The 26546-nt window shown below is 42.1% G+C and overlaps 1 protein-coding gene across 1 annotated transcript in view; it reads right to left on the bottom strand.

Annotated features, from left to right (window-relative positions):
- The window catches only part of astn1 (astrotactin 1), a 2863484-nt gene that overhangs the window by 551701 nt on the left and 2285237 nt on the right, over positions 1-26546 (bottom strand). The window contains exon 14 of the mRNA XM_068038084.1: positions 21363-21490. Coding sequence (XP_067894185.1) covers positions 21363-21490 — 128 coding nt within the window. The remainder of the gene's footprint in view (positions 1-21362; positions 21491-26546) is intronic.

Here is a 26546-nt window from a genome sequence, read left to right as displayed (position 1 = left end):
GTTCTGGCCAACATTTATCCCTCAACCTAACTCGCAATCAGTTTCTGATGAAAGGTCATTGACTCTTTTCCTCTTTAGCTGTGTATTTCCATCATTTTCTGTTTTTATTTTAGAATTCCAGCATCCACAGTATTTTGCTTTCACAAACAGGTTGATTGGTCATTATCTCAATGCTATTTGTGGGAAATTGCTACATGCAAATTGGCTGCTGTCTTCCAAACATTAAAACAGTGGAAACACTTCAAAAGTAAATCACAGGCTGAGAGCGCTTTGGACTGTTATGAAAGGCACCATATAAATGGAAGTATTGCTTGCAATTCTCTAAGTTCTTGGAGCTTTTTTTTAAAAAAGCAACATACATCAAAATAGGTTCTATTTTTAAATTAATTTAGTAGTGGTCATTCCTAACAAGTGACACTGGCAGGTCTGCTAACAGTCGTTATGAATATCACTAACTGTGAGGCATAAACAAGTTCCTCTCTAAACCACTTTTGTTCATCTATCTTTTCATTGAAATGGAGGAGCTAGAAAAGAATCAATGCAGAGTGGGATTTCTGTTTGCCTATTTATTGCTTTGTGTTTATGTTGATAGCCTGATTCACAAGCCTAGTAGCCTGCAGATATAGTCATAGAATAAAAGGGGTTGAAAATACTACAAAATCATCCACTGTAATGTCATGGAATCTTCCTGGCTTCCCAAAATCACAGTTTAATTATGTATGGTGTTGCACTGAGTCCCTTTATTTCCAGTGGCAGTTACTTTTTATAGGCAGCGTATAATAGCTCACGGTGTCAGTAACTCCAGTGCTATTATTTCAATGGGTTTAAATGTGTAATGACTCTTGCTGAGATTATTTCAATGGGCTTGAACCTGTTTAGTTTACAGAAAGAAAAAAGAAGTTGCATTTATAAAGCACCTTTGATGGCCCCCAAATGTCTTTGTAGCTAATTAAGTACTTTTTTTTAGAAAACTTGGCAGGCAATTTGTGCACAGCAAGGTCGCACAAGCAGCAATGAGATAAATGTCACAGAATCAGTGTGGGCACAGAAAATTCCCTGTTCTTCTTTGAATAGTGCCATGGGATCTTTTAAATGCACCTGAGAGAGCACTCTCCAAGCACTCCACTGAAGTTTAATTTAGTTTATATCATCATTCAGCCTAAAAAAACTCTCTATTCCCGCAGTCAAAGCTTGGCAATACAGCATGTCAGTTATTCCATTTATGTTACTTTATGTAGGAAATTTTGAACATTTATATGATATCTGGAAATATCAGTAAAGATTACAGTGAAGATTATAATACCAAATGACTGAAGGTCATGCAAACACACAGTTATTTTGTGGTTCAATGTCTGTCCCGGCTTATTGTTGAGAAGGACAAAGCTCGGTGACTATTGCATGCATTGATAGTTGCTAGTCCAAATTGACACATGTTTCAGAGAGATTTGCAAATCACACAGATCGGCCTTACCGTAGGCTGCTTATGTATTTGCATTTCGGCAAATTTCAAAGATGTTAATTGCTGCAAAGTTTTGAAAAAAGTAAATTGATCCACTTACAGCTCATCCGTACTTTTTTCAACTAATCCTGACTTTTGATTCAGCTAGGGTTTCTGTTGACCTTTACAGAATGTCCCATTACTTCTACTAGACTGAGATTTGTACAATTTGCTTATTACAGCATTTCTACCTCAGAGACAGTTCAGCATGGACTGGCAGTATTCCAAACTATAACGACAGACTTTACAATACATTGGACTTAGGGATAGGTCTCAGTTTGGGTTATCTGAATGAGGGATAGTCAAGGATGCTGATGATGGAGGCAGGATATATGATGTTGGACTTACAATCAGGCCTCAATGTGGATTTCTGTTGTTAATCCATGGTTTGTTATTAATGATAGAAATATCCTCACTATAGTTTGGAATTATTCCAAATTGTTTCTTGGAGAGGGGGGAGAGAGAGAGAGAGAAAGAGACAGAGAATGAACAATGGAGTGCAAACAGGAATGCCTCAGTGCAAAGTAGCTGAAGCTCAATTATTCTACCAGTGAACAAATTTGGTATTGATCGGAGTCATTTTGTAAAATCAATGTTGCTGAATAACTTGGTGTTGATCCATTACTGAATTAAGGATGAAACCCTACCTGACTGACCATGAGTAGCATGGACACCACACTAGTACTCGTTGAATTCACATCAGTGTTTCTTCATTCACCAGTTTATAATCCACACAGTCCAAATTATGGGGATATTTAATGCTGTAGTTTACATTAATATTTTTGTTTCTTCTCCAAGTCAGGAGGACAACATCACACACAAATAGCTTATTCACCTATGTGAGCAGAATTCGTTCCGTTTCACTTTAAAACTGCAGTCATTAAAAATTCTAAACATTATCTGACACTATCTAGATCTGTTTTTGTCAGTTTACATCTATGTTTTCATATTCTTTTGCTGGTGAAGTTTCAGTTCATTCAAGGGGAACAATGACAGCACTTGGGAATGGAGCACATCCCCTCTTAATTCTAAACGACAGAATCGTGCTCTGCTCAGTCAGGAATATCAGGTGTCAAGGTCACTACCGAGCTCCTACTAAACTGCCTCAGAAAAGCTTCCCAAGGTGATCGAGCCTCCAGAAAGCACTCTGATGGCATTTCCACACTATCTATTTATGTATAGTGACCTGGAAGCATCCAACACATAGATGTACAAAAGCATGAGAAATCAGACCTGTAAATTACTAACCAGTCTTCAGAAAGTTACCACAAGCTGCAATGGAAACAACATCACACCCTTTAAAGTGTCTGTTTTCAACTTGGCATCAACCCAATCACACATTGCTGTGCATGTGCTGTCCCCAGAGTGCAAGTAAACTTATTATAAAATAGCTCTTGTCAGTAAATTGTCTTATTTGATCTACTGTTTGCAATGTGTGAATGAGAGTGTTGGCGAGCTGAAAATAACTATTTTGATGGATGTCACGTAATTTCACCTGCGGGTTATTTGTAATTGCATGCAGACTCTTAGGTTTGTGGTGTACAGGTTTGATTTCATCTTCTTGTATCTCAGTTTTTCTGTTGTACATGTTAGATCCAAATTAAAAAGGCTTCTGAATATGATCAATTAACAGGCCTTTTGGGGGAAATCCTATGGAAAGCTCCTAATGTGTCACATTTACCAATCTATTCATTTGGGTGAAGTAATGTACTCTATCTGTAGAATTATTTAGATAGCCTGCAAACATTATGCTGATTTTCAAGCTGCTTCTGCATCACTGAAAGTTCCTGCACCGATTCTATAAACTCGTGCTTTCCTTTCCTATCATTAGATGGATCAGTCTTAGCCACAAACTAAAGTATTTAATACAAAGAGACCATTTGGCACAACATGCCCAGTCCTTGCACAGACCATGCCTTGGCATGGATTCTACCTTTCCCATTTAATATCAATAGGCAAAGCACAGTATGTATACTCGACAAGCCATAAACATAATCAAACAACTTTCCAGGATATTCACTCAATCTTATTGCACTGCATTTCAGCTCTACTACCTTTCCCATTTAATATCAATAGGCAAAGCACAGTATGTAAACTCTACAAGCCATAAACATAATCAAACAACTTTCCAGGATATTCACTCAATCTTATTGCACTGCATTTCAGCTCTAGTGTTCCTGCTCTCCGAGGTCCATCTCAGTTTGCTTCTTTCAAATATATCTCAAGGACAGAGATCAGTGTGGCCCCAGCTTTGTCCTTCGGTGTGGCCTCTGGTTCTGCCCCTCAGTGCGGCCCCTGGCTCAGAATTGATAAAGGGGAAATCGGTGGACGCAGTATACTTGGATTTTCAGAAGGCTTTTGATAAAGTCCCCCACAGGATGTTGGTTAGCAAAATTAAAGCACATGGGATAGGAGGTAATATACTGGCATGGATTAAGGATTGGTTAACAGACAGAAAGCAGAGAGCAGGGATAAATGGGCCATTCTCGCATTGGCAGGCTGTGACTAGTGGGGTACTGCAAGGGCCCCAGCTGTTCACAATATATATCAATGATTTGGATGTGGGGACCAAATGTAATATTTCCAAGTTCGCAGATGGCACAAAACTAGGTGGGAACATATGTTGTGAGGAAGATGCAAAGCAGCTTCAAGGGGTTTGGACAGACTTAGCAAGTGGGCATGAACGTGGCAGATAGAATATAATGTGGAAAAATGTGAGGTTATCCATTTTGGTAGGAGGAATAGAGGTGCAGAGTATTTCTTAAATGATAAGAGATTAGAAAGTGTAGATGTACAAAGGGACCTGGGTGTCCTCGTCAATAAATCACTGAGAGCTAACATGCAGATGCAGCAAGCAATTATGAAGGCTGATGGTATGTTGGCCTTTATCGCAAGAGAGAAGAGTAATGAAGTCTTGCTTCAATTGTATAAAACGTTAGTTAGACCGCACCTGGAGTACTGTGTGCAGTTTTGGTCCCCTTACCTTAGGAAGGATATTATTGCCACAGAGGGAGTGCAACAAAGGTTCACCAGACTGGTTCCCGGGATGGCAGGACTGTCCTATGAAGACAGATTGGGGAAACTGGGCCTGTATTCTCTAGCCTTTTGAAGAATGAGAGGTGATCTCATTGAAACCTACAAATACTTAAAGGGATAGACAGGGTAGATGTAGCTAAGATGTTACCCCTGGTTGGGGAGTCTAGAACCAGAGGACACAATTTCAAAATAAGGGGGAAGCCACTTAGGACTGAGATAAGGAGAAATTTCTTTACTCAGAGGGTTGTGAATCTTTGGAATTCTCTACCCCAGAGGACTGTGGAAGCTCAGTCATTGAGTATGTTTAAAGTAGAGATTGACAGATTTCTAAATACCAATGAGATAAAGGGATAAGAGGATGGTGAGAGAAAAAGGTATTGAAGTGGATGATCAGCCATGATCGTACTGAATGGCATAGTATGCTCGATGGGCTGAATGACCTACTCCTGCTCTTATGATTCTATGTTCCTTTGCCCCTCTGTGTGGCAGCTTTGCTCCTCAGCCAGGCTTCTGAATGCTGCTTCCTTTTACTGATCCAAAGAATTGAGTATTCCTCCACATCATGGATGACAATTCTTGCCAGTTCATAAATTCCTGCCAAAAGGATACAATGGCAGTCAATCACGTGGAGCAGCACAAACTAGAAGGTGCTAAGTGGGAGCAGAGAGTCGTGTTAAAGTGAGGAGATGAAAAGAATGCCACTCTGAACAGGGATGGAGTTGGAAGAAGATTGCCTGCATAAATTGGGGGTAACAATAGAGTCAGAAAGACCTGACAGATAGGGAAATAAAAACATGAACTGGGGGATGAAGTACTCTGTTCTGTCCCAGACCTGAAACATTAACTCTGTTTCTCTCTCCACAGATGCTGCCAGACCTGCTGAATATTTCCAGTACTTTCTGTTTTTATTGTAAAGTCTAGGCAACCTGTCCTCATAATTTAACCCTTTACGTCCTTCAAACCTGATCACCGTTCAATACGATCATGGCTGATTCTCTACTTCAACTCCATCTTGCCGCACTATCCCCTTAATTCCCTTAGTATCCAAAAATCTCTTTCTTGAATATGCTCAATGACTGAGCACTCAGAGCTCTCCGAGGTTGGGAATTCCAAAAATCTACAACCCTCTGATTGAAGAAATTGCTCCTCATCTCAGTGAGACTGTAACTCCATGTTCTGGCCTCCCCAGCAGGAGAAACATCCTCGCAGCATCTACCCTAACAAGCCCTTTAAGCATTTTATATACTTCAATACAATCACTGCTCATTTTTCTAAATTCTAGGCAACATAGGCCTAGCCTTCTTAATCTCTCCACATAGGTAGGGCCCTGCCAAATTCACAGCTGTGAAACATGCATCATGGACTCTGTGAAATCTCGAGTCCTCTGTGAAATCAGCCATTTTTCGAACTTTGCGCAATTTAGTGATTGACACAAGGCTCAATTTGCTGATTGGCGGATGAGGGAGGGCTTCCAGTGCAGTTTTGAGAGAAGCAGTCTCCAGTAGTAGACAAGTAAGAAGTCCAGAATGAGCAAATCAAAAATGGCCACAACCATTACTGCAGTACATCGAATGAAAGAATTTGGAAGCCTAATTCTGCATGCCGATGGTGGAATACTGTTTTGTACAAGCTGCAATGTTTCGTTGGCTCACACACAGTGGGCAATGGTTCAGAGCCACTTAGAATCCGAAAGCCGTCGCAGCAGAAAGAGAGCATCTGACACCGTGCTGCTGGAAAATGAACACGCAAAAAAAACAAGCAACAATTTAATCTTGTTTTAAGAAGTTAACAGAGAGCTCAAAAAATCATCAATTGGTTAAAATGAAACTTGTGGATGCTTTTACAATTGGAAAAACTTGATCACCCAAAGCTGTGAGTATTCATTCAACATAATGTGCAAAATGATGGTTGCTTGCCAAGTGCAACCAAACTATGACAGGACTACCTTCTGAAGGTTTTTGCTACACACTGTGAGGAGAGCAAGTCTCAGATTAACGCATGTGAGCCTTTTGAAATTATTTGTGATGAGTCCACCGATGAGCAAGACGACTATATGCTACATGTCTTGTTTGATTTTATGTCTGGTAAGACCAAAGATGTACAGTCAGGAAAGCTAACAACAGTACTCGCAGTCTGTGTCCACTTAGAAGCTGTTAATGACACCACAGTTTCCCAAGCGATAATCAAAACTGTTTTAAAATACGGTACAGATTTCAACAAAGTATTTGCTTTCATTAGTGACAGTGCAACTTACAGGACACAATCTTTCAAATCTGTGCTCCAAGGTGTAATGCCTAATGCTCTCCATATTATATGTAATGCACATATAATATATCTTGTCAGTGAGCTGTGGAAAAGTGAGTTTGCTAAAGCTGACAAACTGGTCAACTGCATTAAAAAGATCTTTAAACAGTGCCCTAGCCACAAGCGTTGATACAGGCAACACATTGCAAATGCGGCTGCGATGGCTGAAATTGGGAATAAAACAGTGCTCTTACTCCAGAGCGAGTAACTACACGCTAGAATTCTTGGTTTTGCACAGTACAGTATCCTGCAGCTCACCTTAACTACTCAGACTTCATCTCAGAAGAGCTCACACTGGCACCGAAAACAGACATTGCAACCCTTCTAAATGATGCTCAGCTTAATGAGGAAGTTCAGTTTGTTGCCAAGAATGCTACATGACTGATGGATTTAGTCACTTGGTTTGAATCGTGACATGTCGCAATCCACAAAGCTTACAATAAAGTAGTGGATGTACTATTCTGGGCTGAAGCACAATCAAATGAAAAACACTGTGATGATGCTGAATTAAATGCCTGTGCTCAACAGGTTTTTTCTTGCATGGCAAAGAAGCTCAAACAATATTACTGTTATGGGGAAGAGTCAAGCGTTGAAGAAAAAGCAGCTCAGGAGGTTTCAACAAAATTCTGCGGCATTCCTGAAAGATGTGTGTATCTTTGACCCTGCATCCAGGCACCTGTTGATGATGGATTTAAACTCATTTGATGTGATTCCTGGCTTTGACAAGAACTGTAGGCTGGAGATTCCTGCTTATAAAAGAAGCAGATTGTACTTTGCCTGTGCTGCAGTTTTGAAACTCTGTGAAATGCAGAATCCCCCACCTTGCAAGGCTAGCACGGTATTGCCTGACAATTCCAACCAACTGTGTGGATAGGAGAGAGCTGTGTCTGAACACAAACAGGTGTTCATAGTGCAGAGACAGGGAATGAAGGAGACAGTTGCAGGTTGCTCACATTCAACCACTGACTTCTGAGAGTGAAGAATATGACAGTTGTGTTGTAGTGTTTTGAAATTGCAATTGCATTGTGCATTGTGCACACTTGGGGCTTCTGAAGAACACACAAGCTAGCAAAGGGAAAGTGAAAGTAAAACAGAGAATAAAGAAGACTCCATTATGTTCAACAGCTTGCTGCTTCAATCTCAATTGCTCTTTCGCATCGTTCACGAAACTTGGCTAAACATCACTCTAGTCCTGAGAAGATCATAGTGACAATGAGGTAAATAGCAAAGGATGGTGAAAAACTGGAAGGCTTTTGTCTATTTTTCCAGACAGCATTTTAAGTTGCAGACTGTGTTAGAATGACATACAGGAAGCTTACACGAACACTAATCTCTCCAAAATAACCATTCAATCCCCCCAAGAATATATTCCCAGATTGTTGCAGAGAAGTTTCCTCTGAAAGGAATGCAATCCCAGATCCTTGATCACGCTCTATCACTGCGTTGCTGATCAATATGGCGTTGTCTATGCCTAACCTACCACTTTTTGCTGTACATACAAAGCCATCATCCGTATGCCCATGTTGGCTGTATGGGGTCACATGGGGTATCTCACATTTTCGTCTCTACCTATATGGAAGCGAGTTTAAAGTAATAACTGATCACAGACCACTAATGGACTTGCTCAACAATCCACATCGCAAACCACCCACTCGAATCGAACGTTGGATATTCAAACTATGAGAGAGTACAAGCTCCAAGTTGAGTGTCAGCCATGCAGGCTCAACCCAACGGATTACCTTACGCAACATCCATTGCCAGCAGTCGGTCCTACTAGTCATGAGGAAAAGGTTGCTGAACAACATCTTAACTACGCAAGTATAAATGTGGTGCCAAAGTCTCTAAAACTAGCTGATAGTAAAGCAGCAGCGAAACAGGATGAGGCTTTGCAACCATGTATGAAGGCAATAGAATCACAAAATTGGAAAGACATGGTTGAGAAAGTGTCCATAAGCAAAATCGCTCACACACAAGGTCTTCACAATGTTTGAAATGAGCTAACTGTTACAGCCACATATGATCTTGTATTATGCAAGAACTGTATTGTCATTCCACAGACATTGAGGGAATGTGTTGTTGATATAGCATATAAAGGACACTAGGGAATAGTTTTTTTTTAATTCATTCATGGGATGTGGGCGTCGCTGGCTAAGCCAGCATTTATTGCCCATCCCTAATTGCCCTTGAGAAGGTGGTGGTGAGCTGCCTTCTTGAACCACTGCAGTCCATGTGGGGCAGGTACACCCACAGTGCTGTTAGGAAGGGAGTTCCAGGACTTTGACCCAGCGACAGTGAAGGAACGGCGATATAGTTCCAAGTCAGGATAGTGTGTGACTTGGAGGGGAACTTGGTGGTGTTCCCATGCATTTGCTGCCTGTGTCCTTCTAGTTAGTAGAGGTTGCAGGTTTGGAAGGTGCTGTCCAAGGAGCCTTGGTGCATTGCTGCAGTGCATCTTGTAGATGGTACACACTGCTGCCACTGTGTGTCGGTGGTGGAGGGAGTGAATGTTTCTGGATGGGGTGCCAATCAAGCCAAAGTCAAGACTAAACAACTCCGTAGGGAAATGGTATTGTTCTCAGGAATCGACTGCATGGTAGAGCACAAAATCAATCAGTGTTTGCCATGTCAAGTAACGACAATGTCAAATTTTCTTGATCCTCTCAAGATGTCCGAACTACCTCCAGGACCATGGATTGAAGTCAGCATTGATTTTGCAGATTTGTCCACAGGTGAATACCTGCTTGTTGTCACTGATGACTATAGTAGATTCCCAATCATGGAATTAGTTATGTCAACTTCAATGAAAGCAGTCACCTCAAAGCTTGACCAGGTCTTTGCCTTGTTTGCAATCCATCAAATGGTAAGAAGTGACAATGGCCCCCCATTCAACAGCCATGAGTTCAGTAAATCGCAAACTACCTTGGGTTCACTTATCATTGGCCAAACGCCAATGGAGAAGTTGAGAGATTTATGTGAACCTTGAAAAAAGTGATATATACAGCTACAGCTGAGAACAAGTCATGGAAGCAAGAGCTAGATCACTTTATTTGTAATTACAGAGTGACTCCTCACTCAACTACTGGAAAATCTCCAGCTACGCTCGTCTTTGCACATCCTATGCACACACGTCTGCCTGAGCTACCCCACGGAGTTAACGATCAACATGTATGCAAATGCGGTCGAGAACAGAAAGATTGAATGAAAGAAAATGCAGAGTGAAACATGAAACTTAGAGCTACGCTGCTAAAGCCAGGAGATAAAGTACTTGTGAAACATTATGGTCATATTGGAAAACAAACAACCCCGTATGACATCCGACCATTTGTTGTGACCAACACAAAAGGATCAACGATCACTGCTAAGCGCGGTTCACAATCATTACAAGAAATGCATCATTGTTCAAAGCACTGAAAACACCACTCACAGACATTGAATCCCGATTCTGACATCAACACCTCAGATGAAAAACATGAGTCGAAGGAGATTATACCTGATGTCACACAATATGGGCGGCGCAGTGGTTAGCACCGCAGCCTCACAGCTTCAGGGACCCGGGTTCGATTCTGGGTACTGCCTGTGCGGAGTTTGCAAGTTCTCCCTGTGTCTGCGTGGGTTTCCTCCAGGTGCTCCGGTTTCCTCCCACATGCCAAAGACTTGCAGGTTGATAGGTTAATTGGCCATTATAAATTGCCCCTAGTATAGGTAGGTGGTAGGGAAATATATAGGGACAGGTGGGGATGTGGTCGGAATATGGGATTAGTGTAGGATTAGTATAAATGGGTGGTTGATGGTCGGCACAGACTCGGTGGGCCGAAGGGCCTGTTTCAGTGCTGTATCTCTAAACTAAAACTAAACTAAATATCCCACTCATGACAGAAAATGCCCACCCTACTTAAGTGACTATATTACAAAATTACCTATTTACGTTTAAGTTTATTGTTTGCAGTTTTGGAAACAAACCATTGAAACAATGCTGGGCTAAACTTTATAGAGCCCTCGACGTTGGGAATGGTGGCAGGTGGGGACATGAAGATTGCTCCAGATGAGGTCCGCCACCGACCTCGACGCCGGCAGCGCCCGTCCTGATCTTGATGGCGGCAGCAAGACCTTGTGGCGGCCCCCCACTGCTCGGTGACGGGACCGCAATTTAAATATTTAGATTAATTTACATACCTTAAGTAATGAAGTTCCTACTGCCTCCTGAAGTGCTGTCACGATCTTCATCCTGGCGGTCGACACTGCCGCGCCTTCAAATCCCCATTCCGGAGAAACGAGGCACGACACCTGTGGGAAGGGGGTAGGAGGTACGTTTATCAGTGCAGGGGGGCGTGGGGGAGGGGAGTGGGTTCAAACTTACTTGATTGGTCTATGGGAAGGGTTAAAGGTAAAAGGTTCTGAACTTTGCGGGCAGAAAAGATCATATACTCAAGGTAACTATTTCGGCGGTGGGGCGGGGGGGGGGGGGGGAAGGGCCTGGAAAGATTTTTTTAATGACTTTTAATAATTGTAAACTAACTGTTCTTTTACAAGTTTAAATTGTCATTTAGGGCTCTGAGCCCTTTAAAAATGGCGGCAGCGCCTGTGCAGTGGCACCGGACGCCATTGCTGGGGACGGCTCGCCCGCCAAGGTCCTATACAAGTGCAGTGAGACTTTTTTTTACTCTTCTACTCCAATCACTTTGTAATAAAGGCTTTCCTAATTGCTTGCTGTACCTGCATATTAACTTTCTATGTTACCTGTAAGAACACCCAGGTACCTCTGAATGCAAACATTTCCCCGTCTCTCACCATTTAAAAAGTATTCTCCTTTTCTATTTTTCCTTTTAAAATGGATAATTTCACGCTTCCCCAAATTATATTCCAACTTCCATGTTCTCTCCTGTTCAATTAACCTGTTTATATCCCTTTGCAGCATCTTTACATCCTCCTCACAGCTTACTTTCCCACCAAACTTTGTATCGCTAGCAAACTTAGATATCTTAGACTTGGTCCCCTCATCTAAATCATTGATATAGAATGTAAGTAGATGAGGCTTCAGCACTGATTCTTGCAATACCCCACAAGTTACAGGTTAAACATTGTTTGAAGGTTTTCATGGTGAGAGTGGTAGGTTGAATAAGATGATCTATGGCTTACACCATGTGAATTGCTCTGGAAAAAGCAATAGTTTTCTTGAAAGAAGAGTTCTTGGAAAAACTATTAGGACTCGATGTTTCAGGCAGTGTGTTCTGCCCATCTTCTGGAGAAAAGACTGGATGTGTGGAAGAGGTGGGTTTATATGTGGTGCAAGATGGGCGTATGGGCAGGATTTTGCTGTTAATTGGTCAGGCTTAGTGTGTCTGATAGGACGGTACACGTTAATGTTCTTACTGCTGACTGGTTGGCAATTGTGTTCCATGAATGGTCAGTATATGCTATTGTTCTTTCTCCTGATTGGTCGGCTAATCTATCCGGTGTTAGGTCAGTACATGCTTATATTCTTGCTGTGTGTGGAGGGTTGTATGTTGTTACAGTTGGTTGCACTTTGGTATGTTGGCTGAAGAGCGTGGTGGTGGTGTGTTTCTTGAGTCGGGGTAGCTAAATGTCACTGATGAAATTCCAGCAGCCGCGGGAAGATGCCCTTAAGTGGCTGTTAATTGGCCACTTAAGGGCCTCAATTGGCCTCTTGGCGGGAAGGCTGTCTCTGGCCTCTTCCACCCCTGATTTAATTGTGGGGCAATGGGAAGGTGATGCACTCTCCACCCCTGCCTTCCATCGCTATTTTATGGACCCCCCAACTCGCTATCTCATCTCTCGGGGTCCCATAAAATTCCGCCACTATTTCTGTAGGTTAGTTAATATGCAGGTACAGCAAGCAATTAGGAAAGCCTTTATTACAAAGTGATTGGAGTAGAAGTATCTTTTAAAACCCTAGGATGTAGGCCATCAGGTCCAGGGGTATGCTGATTTTAAGTCCCATTAATTTGTCTAGTGCTATTTCTTTACTGTTAGTTATAATCTCTAAATTCTGCATTGTCACTAAATCCATTGTTTTGCCATTATTTCTGAAAATATTTTGTATCTTCCACTGTGAAGATAGATATAAATTATTGGTTTAATGTCTCTGATGTTTCCTTATGCCCCAATATAATTTCTCCTGTCACTGTTTCTAAGGGACCTATGTTTACTTTCGCTAATCTCTTCCTTTTTACACGTTTGAAGCTTTTGCAGTCTTTTTATGTTTCTCGCCAGTTTACATTCATATTCTCTTTTATCTTTATCAATTTTGTGGCCATCGTTTGCTGAATTCTAAAATCATCCCAATTCTCAGACTTACTACTCTTTTTGGCAACATTTAACACCACTTCCTCCAATCCCAGGCTATCTTTAGCTTTTTGTTAGCCACGGTTGGACAACTTTTCTCATGGTTTTTTTTAATCCTTTAAGGAAATGTATTTATTTGTTCCAAATGATGAATTAATTACTTAAATGTTTATCTACCATCATATCTTTGAATCTAGCTTCCCAACCTACTTTAGCCAATTTGCCCCTCATACCTATGTAGTTTGCTCTGTTCTGGTAAATCTGTGTACCCCATCCAAGCCCAATATTTCCTTCCTGAAGTGTGGTGCCCAGAACTGAATGCCATTAGCCTTTTTGATTACCTTTAGTAGCCATCCACTAACTTTTAGTGATGGATGCCCAAATGCTTTTGCTGCTCCACAGTTCCTAGTTTCTCACCATTAAGAAAATATGCTGATTTGTCTTCCTTGAATCTGAAGCACAGACTTCCACAGATTGAAGTGCATTTGACAGAGTTTGCCCACTCAATTAATCTATGTCCCTTTGTAACTTTCTGCTCCTGCCTGCACAATTTACCGTGCCTCCCAAATTTGTGTAAAATTGGATGTACAGCTGTCTATTCCTTGCAAAGTTACTTATATACATCGTGAAAAGCTAAGGCCTCAATACAAATCCTTGGAGGAAACCACTTGTTAATCAGAGTACATTCCCTTTATCCCTATTGTCTGCCTCCGATCTCCCAAAGTATTTCCAAATCATGACACAAAGTTGCCTCCAATCCATGCACTTTTATTTTTGCTAAAAATGTCTTGTATGGAATCTTTTTACAGAATCTTATCAAAATCCTTCTGGAAATCCATATGAAGAACATCCATTGACACTTCCTCTCCACCTTGTTAGTGGATGCAGGAATGACACTCTGACATACACAGAATGTATGTCACACTGTGTAGTATTGGCCAGTCAGGGGTGTCAATGGCGCAAAGATGCACAAAGTGGATGTCAATTGCGTCCTCGCTGGTGGTCCCCTTTAGCAATCTAGGCATCATCATCAGCGGTGTCCTTGGCCCCTCTGACTGAGGGGGCCGTATGTGCAGCAGGACCTTGTGATAGAGGCTGCCATTACATTGACACCAGTGCATTAGCCACTGGAGGTGCCCCCATGGGCACCTCTACGACGAGGGTGACCGTTATGTGCATTTCAGCTGTAAGCAGACACACTTGAGCACGCTGCTTCCACTTCATGCGCAGCTACAAGGGCAGCAATGCGCAGAGGTGGCCAAGAGCAGAGGTCACTGCATCACTCAGAGTACTGGGCAGATCATTGCAATAAATTACAAATGAAATAGATCCGAAACCCCGTAAACGTTGAGACATGATCCCAGATGTATGAGCTTCCAATTTTTGATGGTAAAACTGGAAAAGAGGGATGAAGTGGTGAAGGGTAGTTGTGGTCTTTGATCAGGGACAGTGAGACCGCTGGACAGATGTGCACCATGCATTGGTGGTAAGAGTGGATCTATTCAAGGTTGTGGCTTCATTGGATGTGTTCTCACAGTCTTGCTTCATGAAAAGCACTCAGATGAAACATGCTTGAATCAGATGTTCCCTGGCATTCACGCCATCTTGATAAGAGGTTAGACACCTCAGCTGGCCTGAGCCACCTCCCTGCTCAGCACGCGCACCTCTTTGCTCCCCATATTCCTCCTTTTCCTCCTCTTCCTGCTCCTCTTCCACCTCCTCCTCCAATGAGCTGTGTCGATTTAGTGCCTCACCTTCTTCAAGGTCTCTCCGGAGGTCCATGTTGTGGACAGCTCAGCAGACCACCACAACATGTGAGACCCTTGCAGACGTGTACTGCAGGGTGCCACCTGACCAGCCCAGGCACTGGAACTACATCTTCAGAACTTGATGGCTTCAGATACATTCCTCTTTGTACACAGATGCTGCCAGACCTGCTGAGTATTTCCAGCATTTTCAATTTTTATATTAGCAACAGGGAGAACTAATACAGATCCACAAGCCTGCAGTTCCTCTAATAAATCTACATAATCTTCTGCATTTGAAATGATGGCATGTTGACTGTGCTGCAGCTTAAGCTTTGTCAAGTCATTGGTCCATTGGGAATTATACTTGAGGCTGCTTTTGAATTATCAGCTTTTTTCTTGAAGCTGTTGGCCAGTTTTTATTCCGTATAAACTTTAACCTGGTGAAAGTGGCCATTTGTTTTCTGGATGATCCTTCGTCCAGGCTCACTACTGCTTGGCAAACTTCTTCTTGCAAATGAAGTTAACTGACAGCAGGGGTCAGAGAAATGGGGTTAAATCTTCTCCTGAAGGCGCGGGTCACGGCAGTGGTACCGGAGCGGGTGTCGTTTCTGTTTGGGCATTAGGCGGCCAGCCGAATACAATCTCGCAGCAGCCGGCCAATTAAAGAACGGGAGGCGCAGGGGCTGTCCAATAAAGGAGCACGAGCTCGTGGCGAGGTCAGCATCAACTGATGCTGCAGCAGGTATTAGCGCCATATTTAAGGGCTGCCAGTCCTGCATTCATTGCTGCCTAAACAAAGGACCTCTTCCTGTTCCTGCTGTTCTGAACCATCCTCCTGCTGCCGCCGCCCTGAACCATCCTCCTGCTGCCGCCGCCCTGAACCATCCTCCTGCTGCTGCCGCCCTGAGCCATCCTCCTGCTGCCGCCGCCCTGAACCATCCTCCTGCTGCTGCCGCCCTGAGCCATCCTCCTGCTGCTGCCGCCCTGAGCCATCCTCCTGCTGCTGCTGCCCTGAGCCATCCTCCTGCTGCTGCCGCCCTGAACCATCCTCCTGCTGCTGCCGCCCTGAACCATCCTCCTGCTGCTGCTGCTGTACCCCTCATTGAAGGCTGAAAGTAACCAAGGAGCTCACAGGCAGGCAATGCCAACAATGGCAGAAGGAAGGCCCCAGGTGGCCCCACGGTTCAGCGATGTCTCCCTGCAGCTAGGTGCTCCTCCAGGCTGTAAGGGCAAGGTGAGAGATCCTCTTCTCAATGGACAGGAGGAGGAGAGTGCCCCGCCTGACCAAGCAAACCTGGACAGAGATCACAGAGGAGGTCAGCAACCGTGGGGTCACCCCACAAACCTGAATCCAGTGCTGCAAGCATGTAAATGACCTCAATTGGTCTGTCAAAGTGAGTACTCCAGACCTCTTTCCCTTTGAGGCTTGTATATGGTAACATCAGAGGGTTCACTTGCTGCTGAGGGAGTTACCATCCAGTCAGTGTCAAGGGGATGAGGCAGCATCAGATCCTGTGGAGGCATGGCTGTATCTCAGTGAGAGCCACCTGTCTGTCATTGCTGACCCCCACAATGCTTCTCAAGATTGGCAGCATGCAGATGGCTTTCATGTGCCCCCATTGTGGACCGCTAAACCCCCACTAGCATAATGGTTACACTTGTCTCCGTGGGGAAACTAACAGAGCAGAGACAATCCATTCTTTCATTTAGTCATCTGTGGAAAAGTTCTGCAAAATGTCTCATTGAACTTTACAGGAAAATCAGGCAAAACTCCAGCTAGCAGCTCAGATTACGGAAATTGCATGCAAGAAAGACAACTTGTATCATGGGCTACCTATCATATGTTAGATATTACACTAGTTTCCCTGCTTGGTATAACACTACCATGGTCCTAACAACTGTTGATTGTATCTACTTCTGGGAGGAGAGCATATTCTTTTCTTCAATCAATGCAATTTAGTTTATTTATGTGTTTGTTTTGTTCCAAACCAAAAGGGTAAATGCAATCCCCTTGCATTAATATGATTCACAGTAATAGACTGCACTCAAGATCAAAGCAGGGTACATCAATTGCCTTGAGTCAGAGAGATACAATCTCCCACATCTCAATCGCCTTGAAGATGTACTTTTTCCAGAAAGTCAAGGGGAGTGAATTCTGCCAGTGCAGTAGCATAATTAAAAGATCTGAATGAAGTCAAGACAAAAAGAAAGGCTCATCTTATTTGTTTGCAGACTGAGGAGTCACAGCATGCAACTAGAAATTTTCCTTATCCTATAAGCCACTAATCTCTTTCGGGTCAGGTAGATTACTCCTTGGTTCTGAAATTGCTAGCTAATTTCATAAACTTGAAACATGTACTTTGTTCATGTTTATTATTTATTCATCTTTACATATAAACCAAAGAGGTCTTTTCAAAGGTTCAGCAGGAACAGGAGACTAGGCAAAATGATTTTCTCTGCATAGCTTTCACTGGAAACAGTAGGTAATAAAATGCCTCTAATACGAAATGCGTTCAGAGTCAAATTAATAGCTTGCCTTTTCTACCAAGACAAGGCACATGTACCCATACATAACACACAGCAGCTGCAAAGGACATGATACGGGGAAGTAGAAAAGCCCACTGGGAGGCTTGGGGACAGATAAGGAAAGGTTAGGCATATTTTTTACTACCTGAATAAATTACAGGCAGATTAATACAGCTGAGATTAGGGCAGTAAAATGTCCCAGATGGAGGGAATGACTGAAGACTCTACACATGCACAATTGAAAGAGGGCTCCGATTATTCACCACAGTTTCAACCTAAATACCAGGGCATTATGTAAAACAGAAGAAAACCTGGGACATTTACTCACAATATTTTAAGTCCCAAAATTAATCAACAGTGATTTACGCTTCAAAAGTACTTCATTGGCTGTAAAGAGGATTGGGACATCCTGAGGTTGGGAAAGGCGTTATATAAATGCAAGTGCTTTCTTTTCCCTTTAATGTAAAAGTAAAACAGAGTGAAAGTTTGCAGTTGCAAGCATTGCATTGCACTGGGAGCAAATGCAGCCTCTACCAACAAAACTGGCGGATGCGATACTCGCTAAGTTCATGGATTTTGTAAAAGATCATTTCATTCGCATTAAGCAGTGAGGCTGCTCTGTTACTCAAGCCTGATGTCAGCGTGCAAGTTGTGGGAAATTGCAGTTCAGAATTGATACTTCTGCAATGTGTCTCGGTTAGTACATATAACCAGTTCTGGAAAATTCCAAGTGAGCTCAGCAGCAAATAGTTAGTTCCAGGTTTAGATGAGGTGAAATACAGCAGCTCACACTTTGAGTTATCACACATTCTGAGTTTGATAACTGTCATTGTGCACGTGTGTGATAACTTCACAATGGCATTAATTACAGGATCATTCACCTGACCCCACTCGGAACTGATAGATAAAACCCACAGGTACTGGTAATAGATCCACAAAGCAAAACAACCCACCCCTATTAACTCTTGCACTCTTGGTTAAAAATCATTCCTGATCGCAGTGAGTAATCCTGATCCCACTGAATAAACAAGAACGCCACTGCATGGGGGTAAACATTACCTTGTTGAATGAACAACAACTGCACATACTGCACAGCGAGTAATGCTTACCTTACTAAATTAGGAACTCCAGGCAATTAAGCAGTGATTCAATCTCACATGGGAACATAGAGACAGGAGTAGGCCATTCAGCCCCTCAAGCCCGTTTCGCCATTCAATGATATCAGGGCTGACCTGAATCTTAACTTCATCCACCCGCTTTGGCTCCATTCCCATTAATACCCTTGTTTAGCTAAAACTGACAATCTCAGATTTTAAATTATTAATTGAGCTGGTATCTACTGCTTTTATGTGGGAGAGTGTTCCACACTTCAATAATCCTTTGTGTGAAGAAGTGTTACCTTACTTCTCTTTTGAATGGCCTGGTTCTAATTTGAAGCTTATGTCCCTTTGCCCTAGATTCTCCCATCAGCAGAAAAGATTTCTCTCTATCAACCCCATCAATTTCTTACAAAATCCTAAAAGTTTCAACCAAATCACTCATTAACCTTCTTTATTTCAAGGAATGCAAGCCTAGTTTGTGTAGATTCCCCTCAAAATCTAGCCCTTGGAGCCCTGGTAGCATTCTGGTGAATCTGCACTGCACTCCTTTCATGGCCAAAATATTCTTTCTGAGGTGCAGTGCCCAGAACTGTATGCAGTATCCAGATGTGGTCTAAACAGGGCTTTGTATAGCTGTAGCAAAACTCCCTCCTCATTATATTCTGGTCCTCTAGTTATTAAGGCTCACATTTCATTAGCCTTTATCATTTTTTGGACCTGACTAATCATCACTCTGCTAAATAAAAACATACTCGATTAGGACACAAACCCACAGCCTGCTGAATAAACACAAACACTCCATTAATACACAGTAACCAACCTTCAGTCTGCTAATTAAAAGCATACTCAATTAGTTCAGAAACCCATAGCCTGCTGAATAAACACTAACCACACGGTGCTGAATAAATGCAAACTCCATTGCTCAGCAAACTAACCCATACCCTGCTAAATAAAACACAAATTCCATTAATACACTGATTCACCCTCCGAGATATCTATGTTCCAACAATTCTGGCCACAGGAGAAGCCCCAATTTTAATTCCTCCACCATTGGCAAGCTTGCCTTCAGCCACCCAGGCCCTGGGTTATGGAATTCCCTTCCTAAACCTCTCCACTTCTCTACCTCTCCTTCCTCCTTTAAAATGCTCCTTAAAACCTACCTCTTTGACTAACCTTTAGGTCATCTGCCCTAATATCTCCTTATGTGGCTCGGTGTCAAATTTTGTTTGATAACTCTCTTTTAAAGTGCCGTGGGACATTTTACTACATTAAAGACACTACATACATACAAGTTGTTGTTAAGCCTACCTCTTTGATCAAACTTGAAATGCCTGATATCAACAAGCTTGGGGCTGTTTGCAATCCATAGAGCTTTTCTCATTTTGTTTGAATATTTGACCGTCTCCACAAATAACGGGCTGTTGGAGGACCCCTGGAAGGTAAGTAAGCACGGCCCTATAACAAGCAGAGGGTCACCCCAGAATTAAATGTTCAATTTATGACCAGGCCATCCTGAAGCCACTCGTATCAGGTTCTTGTTGGCTGTAGTACTGTTCGGCAAGTTCAGTTGCATTATAGGAGGGAGTGCAGTACAGATTCACCAGAACGATACTGGGGCTAAAAAGAGATAAATTATGAAGAAAAGTGACATAGATGAGGCTTCTATTCTCTTGACCACAGTAGATTAAGGGGTGATCTAATTGAGGTGTTTAAGAGGATTAAAGGATTTGATAAAGTAGATAGAAACTATTCCTTCTGGTGTGGAGTCTAGAACAAAGAAGTATAACCTTACAATTAAAGTTAGGCTGTTCAGCAGTGACGTCACAAGCACTTCCTCATACAATGGGTTGACGGAATCTGGAACTTTCTCCCACCAGAAAAGCTGTTGAGAGTGTGGGGTAATTGAAAATTTCAAAACTGAGATTGACAGATTTTTGTGAGGCAAGGGTATTAAGGCTTACAGAACCAAAGTGGTTAAATGGAGTTATGGTACAGATCAATCGTGATCTTACTGAATGATAAAACAGGCTAGAGGAGCTGAATGGCTAATTCCTGTTCCTTTGTTCCTATGTTTCTTACAGATAGTACCCACCCCCCGCACCCCCCACCGCCGAATTTCCATAACATTTGTGGCTTTAATGAGCTTTGCTCGCTTTTAGTATGCAAGCTCTACAACGGGAGTCACTTCACACTGGAATGGTATCACATCACAATGACCAACACTAAATAAACCTAAGCACTGAGTGCATCTGTGGGCTTGAAAGAACTACTCAGCCTACTAAATAAAAAACTAATGTTTACATTGCAGTCACATTGGTTTATTGTTTAGGTTGTTCATTCTTTCTATTGCTTAGCAAATTCAGCATTAAGTTAGCCAGAGTTGACAAGCAAATGGAGAAAACTAGGATAAGATCATGAGTCCCTAAGTATGTATTCCCGCTAGATTCGCTAACAATGTTAAGGTTCAAACAATGTGTGAGAGCCACTTACATTTGATGGCGCCATTGGAATGTCAGTTTGTGCTATTGACCTTTATCTCATATTCCTGTATATACTGCATATTCCTGCACATGTAAGTGACAAACTCATTAAAATGAGTCAATTAGCACTCCCAATATCCATGCTCTCCTTCCTTAGATATATGTAATTCCTGCCATTTATTTTCACATTGTAATATTACCTCATTTAAACATGTCATTCTGTACAAGCAAAGCATGATGTCCCATTTAATGAGGAAGGGCCACCAATTATGCTTCAACTAGGTCAAATTCTGATTGACTCAGAGTCTAATTGTCTTCAATTTAAGCACCATAAACCACAAAGCAAAAACTGCAGGTTCAGCCTGACCTGTGAGGTAGTCTGGATCCGGTATGGGCTCAGATAGTTCTTCCTGACACTGGCTTTCACTGGGCAGAGCTGAGACAACCATTCCATCGGGAAGCTGCTGTGGAATACCAGTCACAAAATTCTTCTGTCTAAAGGAGAGAGAGAGAAGTAAACAATCCATGATGGAAGCAGTTTGTTGGATATTCTAGCTGCATAGTTGGAAAACATTGACCAATTACTACATTAAAACAGACAATTACACCATTCTTTATTTTTGTTTGAAGAGTCTAATTAATATTTTACAATATTTGAAATGTAAAACCAAATATATTCCGAGATCTGAAGATTGTAGGTAGAATTTGCCCATTTCAAAAGGTCACAAGGTAGCTATGGATCAGTGACACCAGTCAGGCCTTCCTAACTCATTGATGCATACACAACAAAGTCGCTAGTTCCCCAATCATGACTTTCAGCTGTTTCTGAAGGTGTTTTGCATTTCTTTTATAACTATTAACTACCAACACACCAGTGCCCCACAGTTGACTACAAACTTACAATTTGACCAACAGCAGTGCAGACCCACTTTTTGTTGGAGGGTTAGATCTGCTACCGATACTCCAAGCTCACACAATGACTTTCTAAGCGGACACTGAATTGGTTCAGTGCATCAGTGTTTTTGTCTGCAGGCACAGAGTTACACCATGATTCACTGGGATGGTTTAGCAACCCTTCAAAGGATTGTGATTTTCTTTTCAAAGTTGCAGATTATTTTTTTTATTGAATCCTGTACTATCCTCCTGGGGCAAGGCCAATTTGGGCAATGGAACCCAGCCTTCTGTATACCCATTTTCCTAACTGGCCTTTTCCATTGGGTCCAAAGGAGGAAAAAAACGCAAGAGGTAAATTTGCCATAGCTCTCCCAAAATCCAGGATAAAAGCACATAAAAGTAAAACTGACTTTAAATTATTCCAGGGTGCTTCCCTTGTCATGAACACAGGCTATGCCAAATGTTTTTTTTTAATCCATCCGTTGGAAACCCGAATGAAACTTTAAAGAGAAAGCAGGAGACAGAGAACTGATAAAAGATCACTGCTAGCAACTAAAATGGCCACCGCAACTTGTATCTACATACCAACAAATTGAGGTGAAGAAGTAGGTCTGGTAAATCTCCCACCAGAACAATGGCTTGTGAATTTTGAATGAGCTACCTGCCTCATATTCATCAACAAGATACTAAAGTCAACTTTGGAACATTAACACTGGTGGAGACGAGCCATTCAAAGGGTAATCCAGGGGCAATGGGACCCTGAGAGATTGGAATTCTTAGACATGACCAATTAATTTGCAAAACAGACCACAAGTTCAGCCGGAAGACGACTGAATTACAAGACTCCACAGACTGTATATATTTTTAATTGTTCAGGACTCTAATCCAACCAATCTATTCTTCTTCACTCTGTAACCTATTTGTGTGTGTGTGATTCTCATGTGTGTGTGTCAGTGAAAGTTGGAGCATAATTTTATTGTTTACTTAGATCGGGTTTTGATTTTAAGTACAATAAACTAACCTCTTTCTTGTTTAAACTCAAGAAAAACCTGTCCGATTGTTTTTTTGATGATCACAGCACATAAACGGTTAAACACTCACCGAATTAGTAAGCATATCCACTGTTTAAAAGAAACAAATCGTGTTGCGGTCAAACAAGAAGGACAAGAGGGGAGCCTTGCCACCACTCCTCACTTGATTGTAACACCATGCATTACCTGACACAGAAGTCCATTACATATTGTTATCATTCTTTGTGTAGGGAGCTTCCTGATATAAGTTCTAAATTTGTTTTTCATCAGTTTAAAGCTTGTGCCTCATTATAACACTGTCAGCAATTAATTTAAAGTGATTTACCTTTTCTGTATGATTTACTGTTCTAAATGACTTGGATGAGGTTTTCCTGCCCATTTGTTTCATAATAAATGTCCTCCGATACCAGTATCAACCTTGTGGCTTCTTTTGTATTGTCTCCTGAACTTGAATGTTTCCATGAAGTCTCATCTGATCGATCGGTTTCATATCTTTAGCATCTCCTGATTCGAGTAGCATATGCTTTTCTGGTCAGCTATGCTTTACCTTCCTTTCACACCACTTCATCCAAAACTCTACTGCCTGTATCCTAACCCACAATAAGTCCCATTCGCCCATCAGAACTACGAGGCAAGCAGTGGAAATGCTTGCTCTGTCCCATGTATTAAATTTAGCATCATGCTTTGACGCAGATTTGTCATAAAAAAGGGCAAGCAGGGACAAAGGGCTCCAGCCAGCACATATCTGTCACTGAGGACCCTAGAGGTGCAATCAGTCTCATGGTTGTAGTATTACTTGATCCTTTGGTATGCAAACTATTTTAAGATTCACAGGACTGCAAGTAATATCCAAAGAAGACGTAGATTTTATGACAGTTTAACTGGAACATATATATATATAGTTACTGTATGAGCCACATCTAAACACATCTCACTCTGTCAGGCTCCACCTACAACTGCCTGGTCATGTGTGACATGACATCACTTCCTCCGGTGACCTTTGCCTGCAGCTCTTAAGGTGGTCCCTTCTTAAGGTCATCCCACAGCATCGCCTTTTGTCCAAAGATCAAAACACATGTACCATATACAATGATGTTGTGGTTCGGACTAACTATACATGATTCAAACAAAATGTTATTTACAGGTTAGTAAATTTAACACTCTAAAATGTAGACGAGGTTTGCTTATTCCTCCTGATCTTGTTATCATAAACTTCTTCTCAGAGCTGAGCCCATCCTGATGACTCCTCGAGACTTTGACAACTCAGAACTCAGGCCAGCATGTTCTTCCTTTTTGATCGGAGCCTCTGTATATTCATCTTTAGACTTTGTCTTTGAACGTATCTGGGATGTCACAGGGTTGTCACATGTAGTGTTGTCGTACATCTCTCTGAGCTGTCTTCGGTTCCATCTGAGAATCACACCATTGAGTGTCTGGACCTCTTACGATCTGGGCTGGTCACATATTCCCGCAACATTGCAGTGAGCTAGGCTACAGACAGGACCCTGGAAAGGTGTTGAAACTCTGAGTACAGCAAGCAATTTGCCAGGAGATCGGAGCTTTCACCTAATTTGGCAGTGGGTCAAAAATTTGAAAAGCAGTAGCTTAAGTCATTACTGTTTTAGCTTTCCTTTTTTTGGCTTCATGGGCAGGCCGAAGCTGAAAAGAGCAGGGAGAACCCAACAGCACCACTAGAGATCCAGCACAAAGAAGAAGGCTGGTTGTGGCAGCTGCTGGTACTGCAAGCTGCAGCTCTCAAAAAAAACCTCTCAGTTTAAAAAAAATGCTCTCTAAGTTTTTTTAAAAAATCAAACAGCTGTGTAAACAAAAATCTGATCTCAAGGTCTGAAAAAAACAAGCTGTGCAAACAACAAAAGCTGTAGTGTCTCATTCTTAAAAGGGGCAGGCCTGCAAAACCGAACATGTCTGTGAAAAAGAGAGGCTGTAAAGGTCCTATATTTATAAAAAGTTATGACAATCCAGACAATAGCTTTCAGATATCCAGTTATGGACTGGAAAGTGTCGGACATAGCATCTGAATTTAAACTGTTCTGACAGTGAATGCAGCTGTGATTCCTGGATCAAGAAGTGAGTGAACCAGAGTAACAAGCTACCAAAAATAAGATTGCACTGGGAAATGAGGGTCTCCAATGAATCAACACAGGATTGTCAGCTGAGGACAGAAGGACCTTTGAAAGATAGGGACATTCGTGAAGCAGCAACTCAAGGCAAAGGTAAATGTCAGAGTACATAGGCTTGAGCTTATGACCTACTGGCAAGGACAAGATGAGTTTGTTGACCAGTTTGTTGCAAGGTGCCAAAACAAAGCTCAATATAGTGACTTTGCAGATATCGAATTGTCGGATCAGGTTATAGAGCTAGTAATTGCGTCAACCTCAAAAGAGGCCTTTCAAAACGACCTGCCAAAAAAGAAGGGCACACCATAAATGCACTACTCTAAGGTGGAAGGAAATTGGAAGCCATCATGGCTGGGAGCCAACAGTTACAAGCGTTGGGGGTGGCTATGACAATTAATATGGTAACCAAGGCTCAGAAGTCTGCCAAGCCTTGTGGCAAATGTGGTCTGACTCACCAAATTTGCAGTTGTCCATCATACCAGGATCACTGCAAAGTTTGTGGCATGCAAGGACACTGGGCAAAGCAGTGCAGAAGGCCAATGTGCAGAGCACAGACACAGCACACAGGGATGGTGGCAGATCACATGAAGAGAGAACATCTGCAAGCAAGGATGGCAAATGCAACAAGAGGCATACCAACACACAACAAAAGCTCAAGCAGGTACATCAAGTTAGCAGAGAGACAGATTGTCAGGAGGACATGGATGAAGAATGCACTTGTGCGTACCGTGAAAAAGCATTCCACATAGTTAATTTGGATCAATATGTCAGTACTATCAAGCAATCTGAAGCATTTACCATGATCGAGATTATATGTCCATGGAAGAGTGGCAATCATAAGCTCAGAGTAAAAATAGACACTGGAGCAAGTGCAAATATTCTGCCCATCAGGATATTCAAGGATATGTACTTAAAGAAATGGGTATCTATGGTGCAACCCACCACAGTGGTAAGCATGTTTCTTTGCTAAATCCACTCACAGAAGGACCCTGGACTAATCAGCTTGGCACTCAGCATTGGACTTAGAACATTGATTCAGAACATCAAAGTGTCCAGCATGGTGAAACTCCCAGTATAAATCCTTACAAGATACTGAAAGAATATGCCCATTGATAAACTGATGAGGAAACTTGAGAGTTGAGATGATAGATATTGGAAAGTGCTACGTGAAAATCAGGTACGAGAACATGTACTCATTTATCAGGATTGGGCTGCAGTGGCAAGCAGCTACTGCTGAAACACTGCATCTTTAACTGGTGGAATCAGTATTCGGTGAAGTACTATGTGTTCATATTATGGTCAGGGGATGATAGCCAATGCACTCACACATTTTAGGACCAGTTGAGCTGCTCATCATGCTGCTCAAGAGATGGTCCCAGAATCTAACATCCACCTAAAAAGGGCTCGAACCAATGATTTTCAACTGCCAGACGACCACATCAACTAATGTAATATTACTTGTACCCTTGCTATGTGAACTTTGTAAGA

This window comes from Heterodontus francisci, chromosome 8 (genome assembly GCF_036365525.1).
Source record: "Heterodontus francisci isolate sHetFra1 chromosome 8, sHetFra1.hap1, whole genome shotgun sequence".
Taxonomy (NCBI): Eukaryota; Metazoa; Chordata; class Chondrichthyes; order Heterodontiformes; family Heterodontidae; genus Heterodontus; species Heterodontus francisci.
The sequence above is the reverse complement of the archived record's forward strand: the minus strand, read 5'-3'. Positions and strand labels throughout refer to the sequence as shown.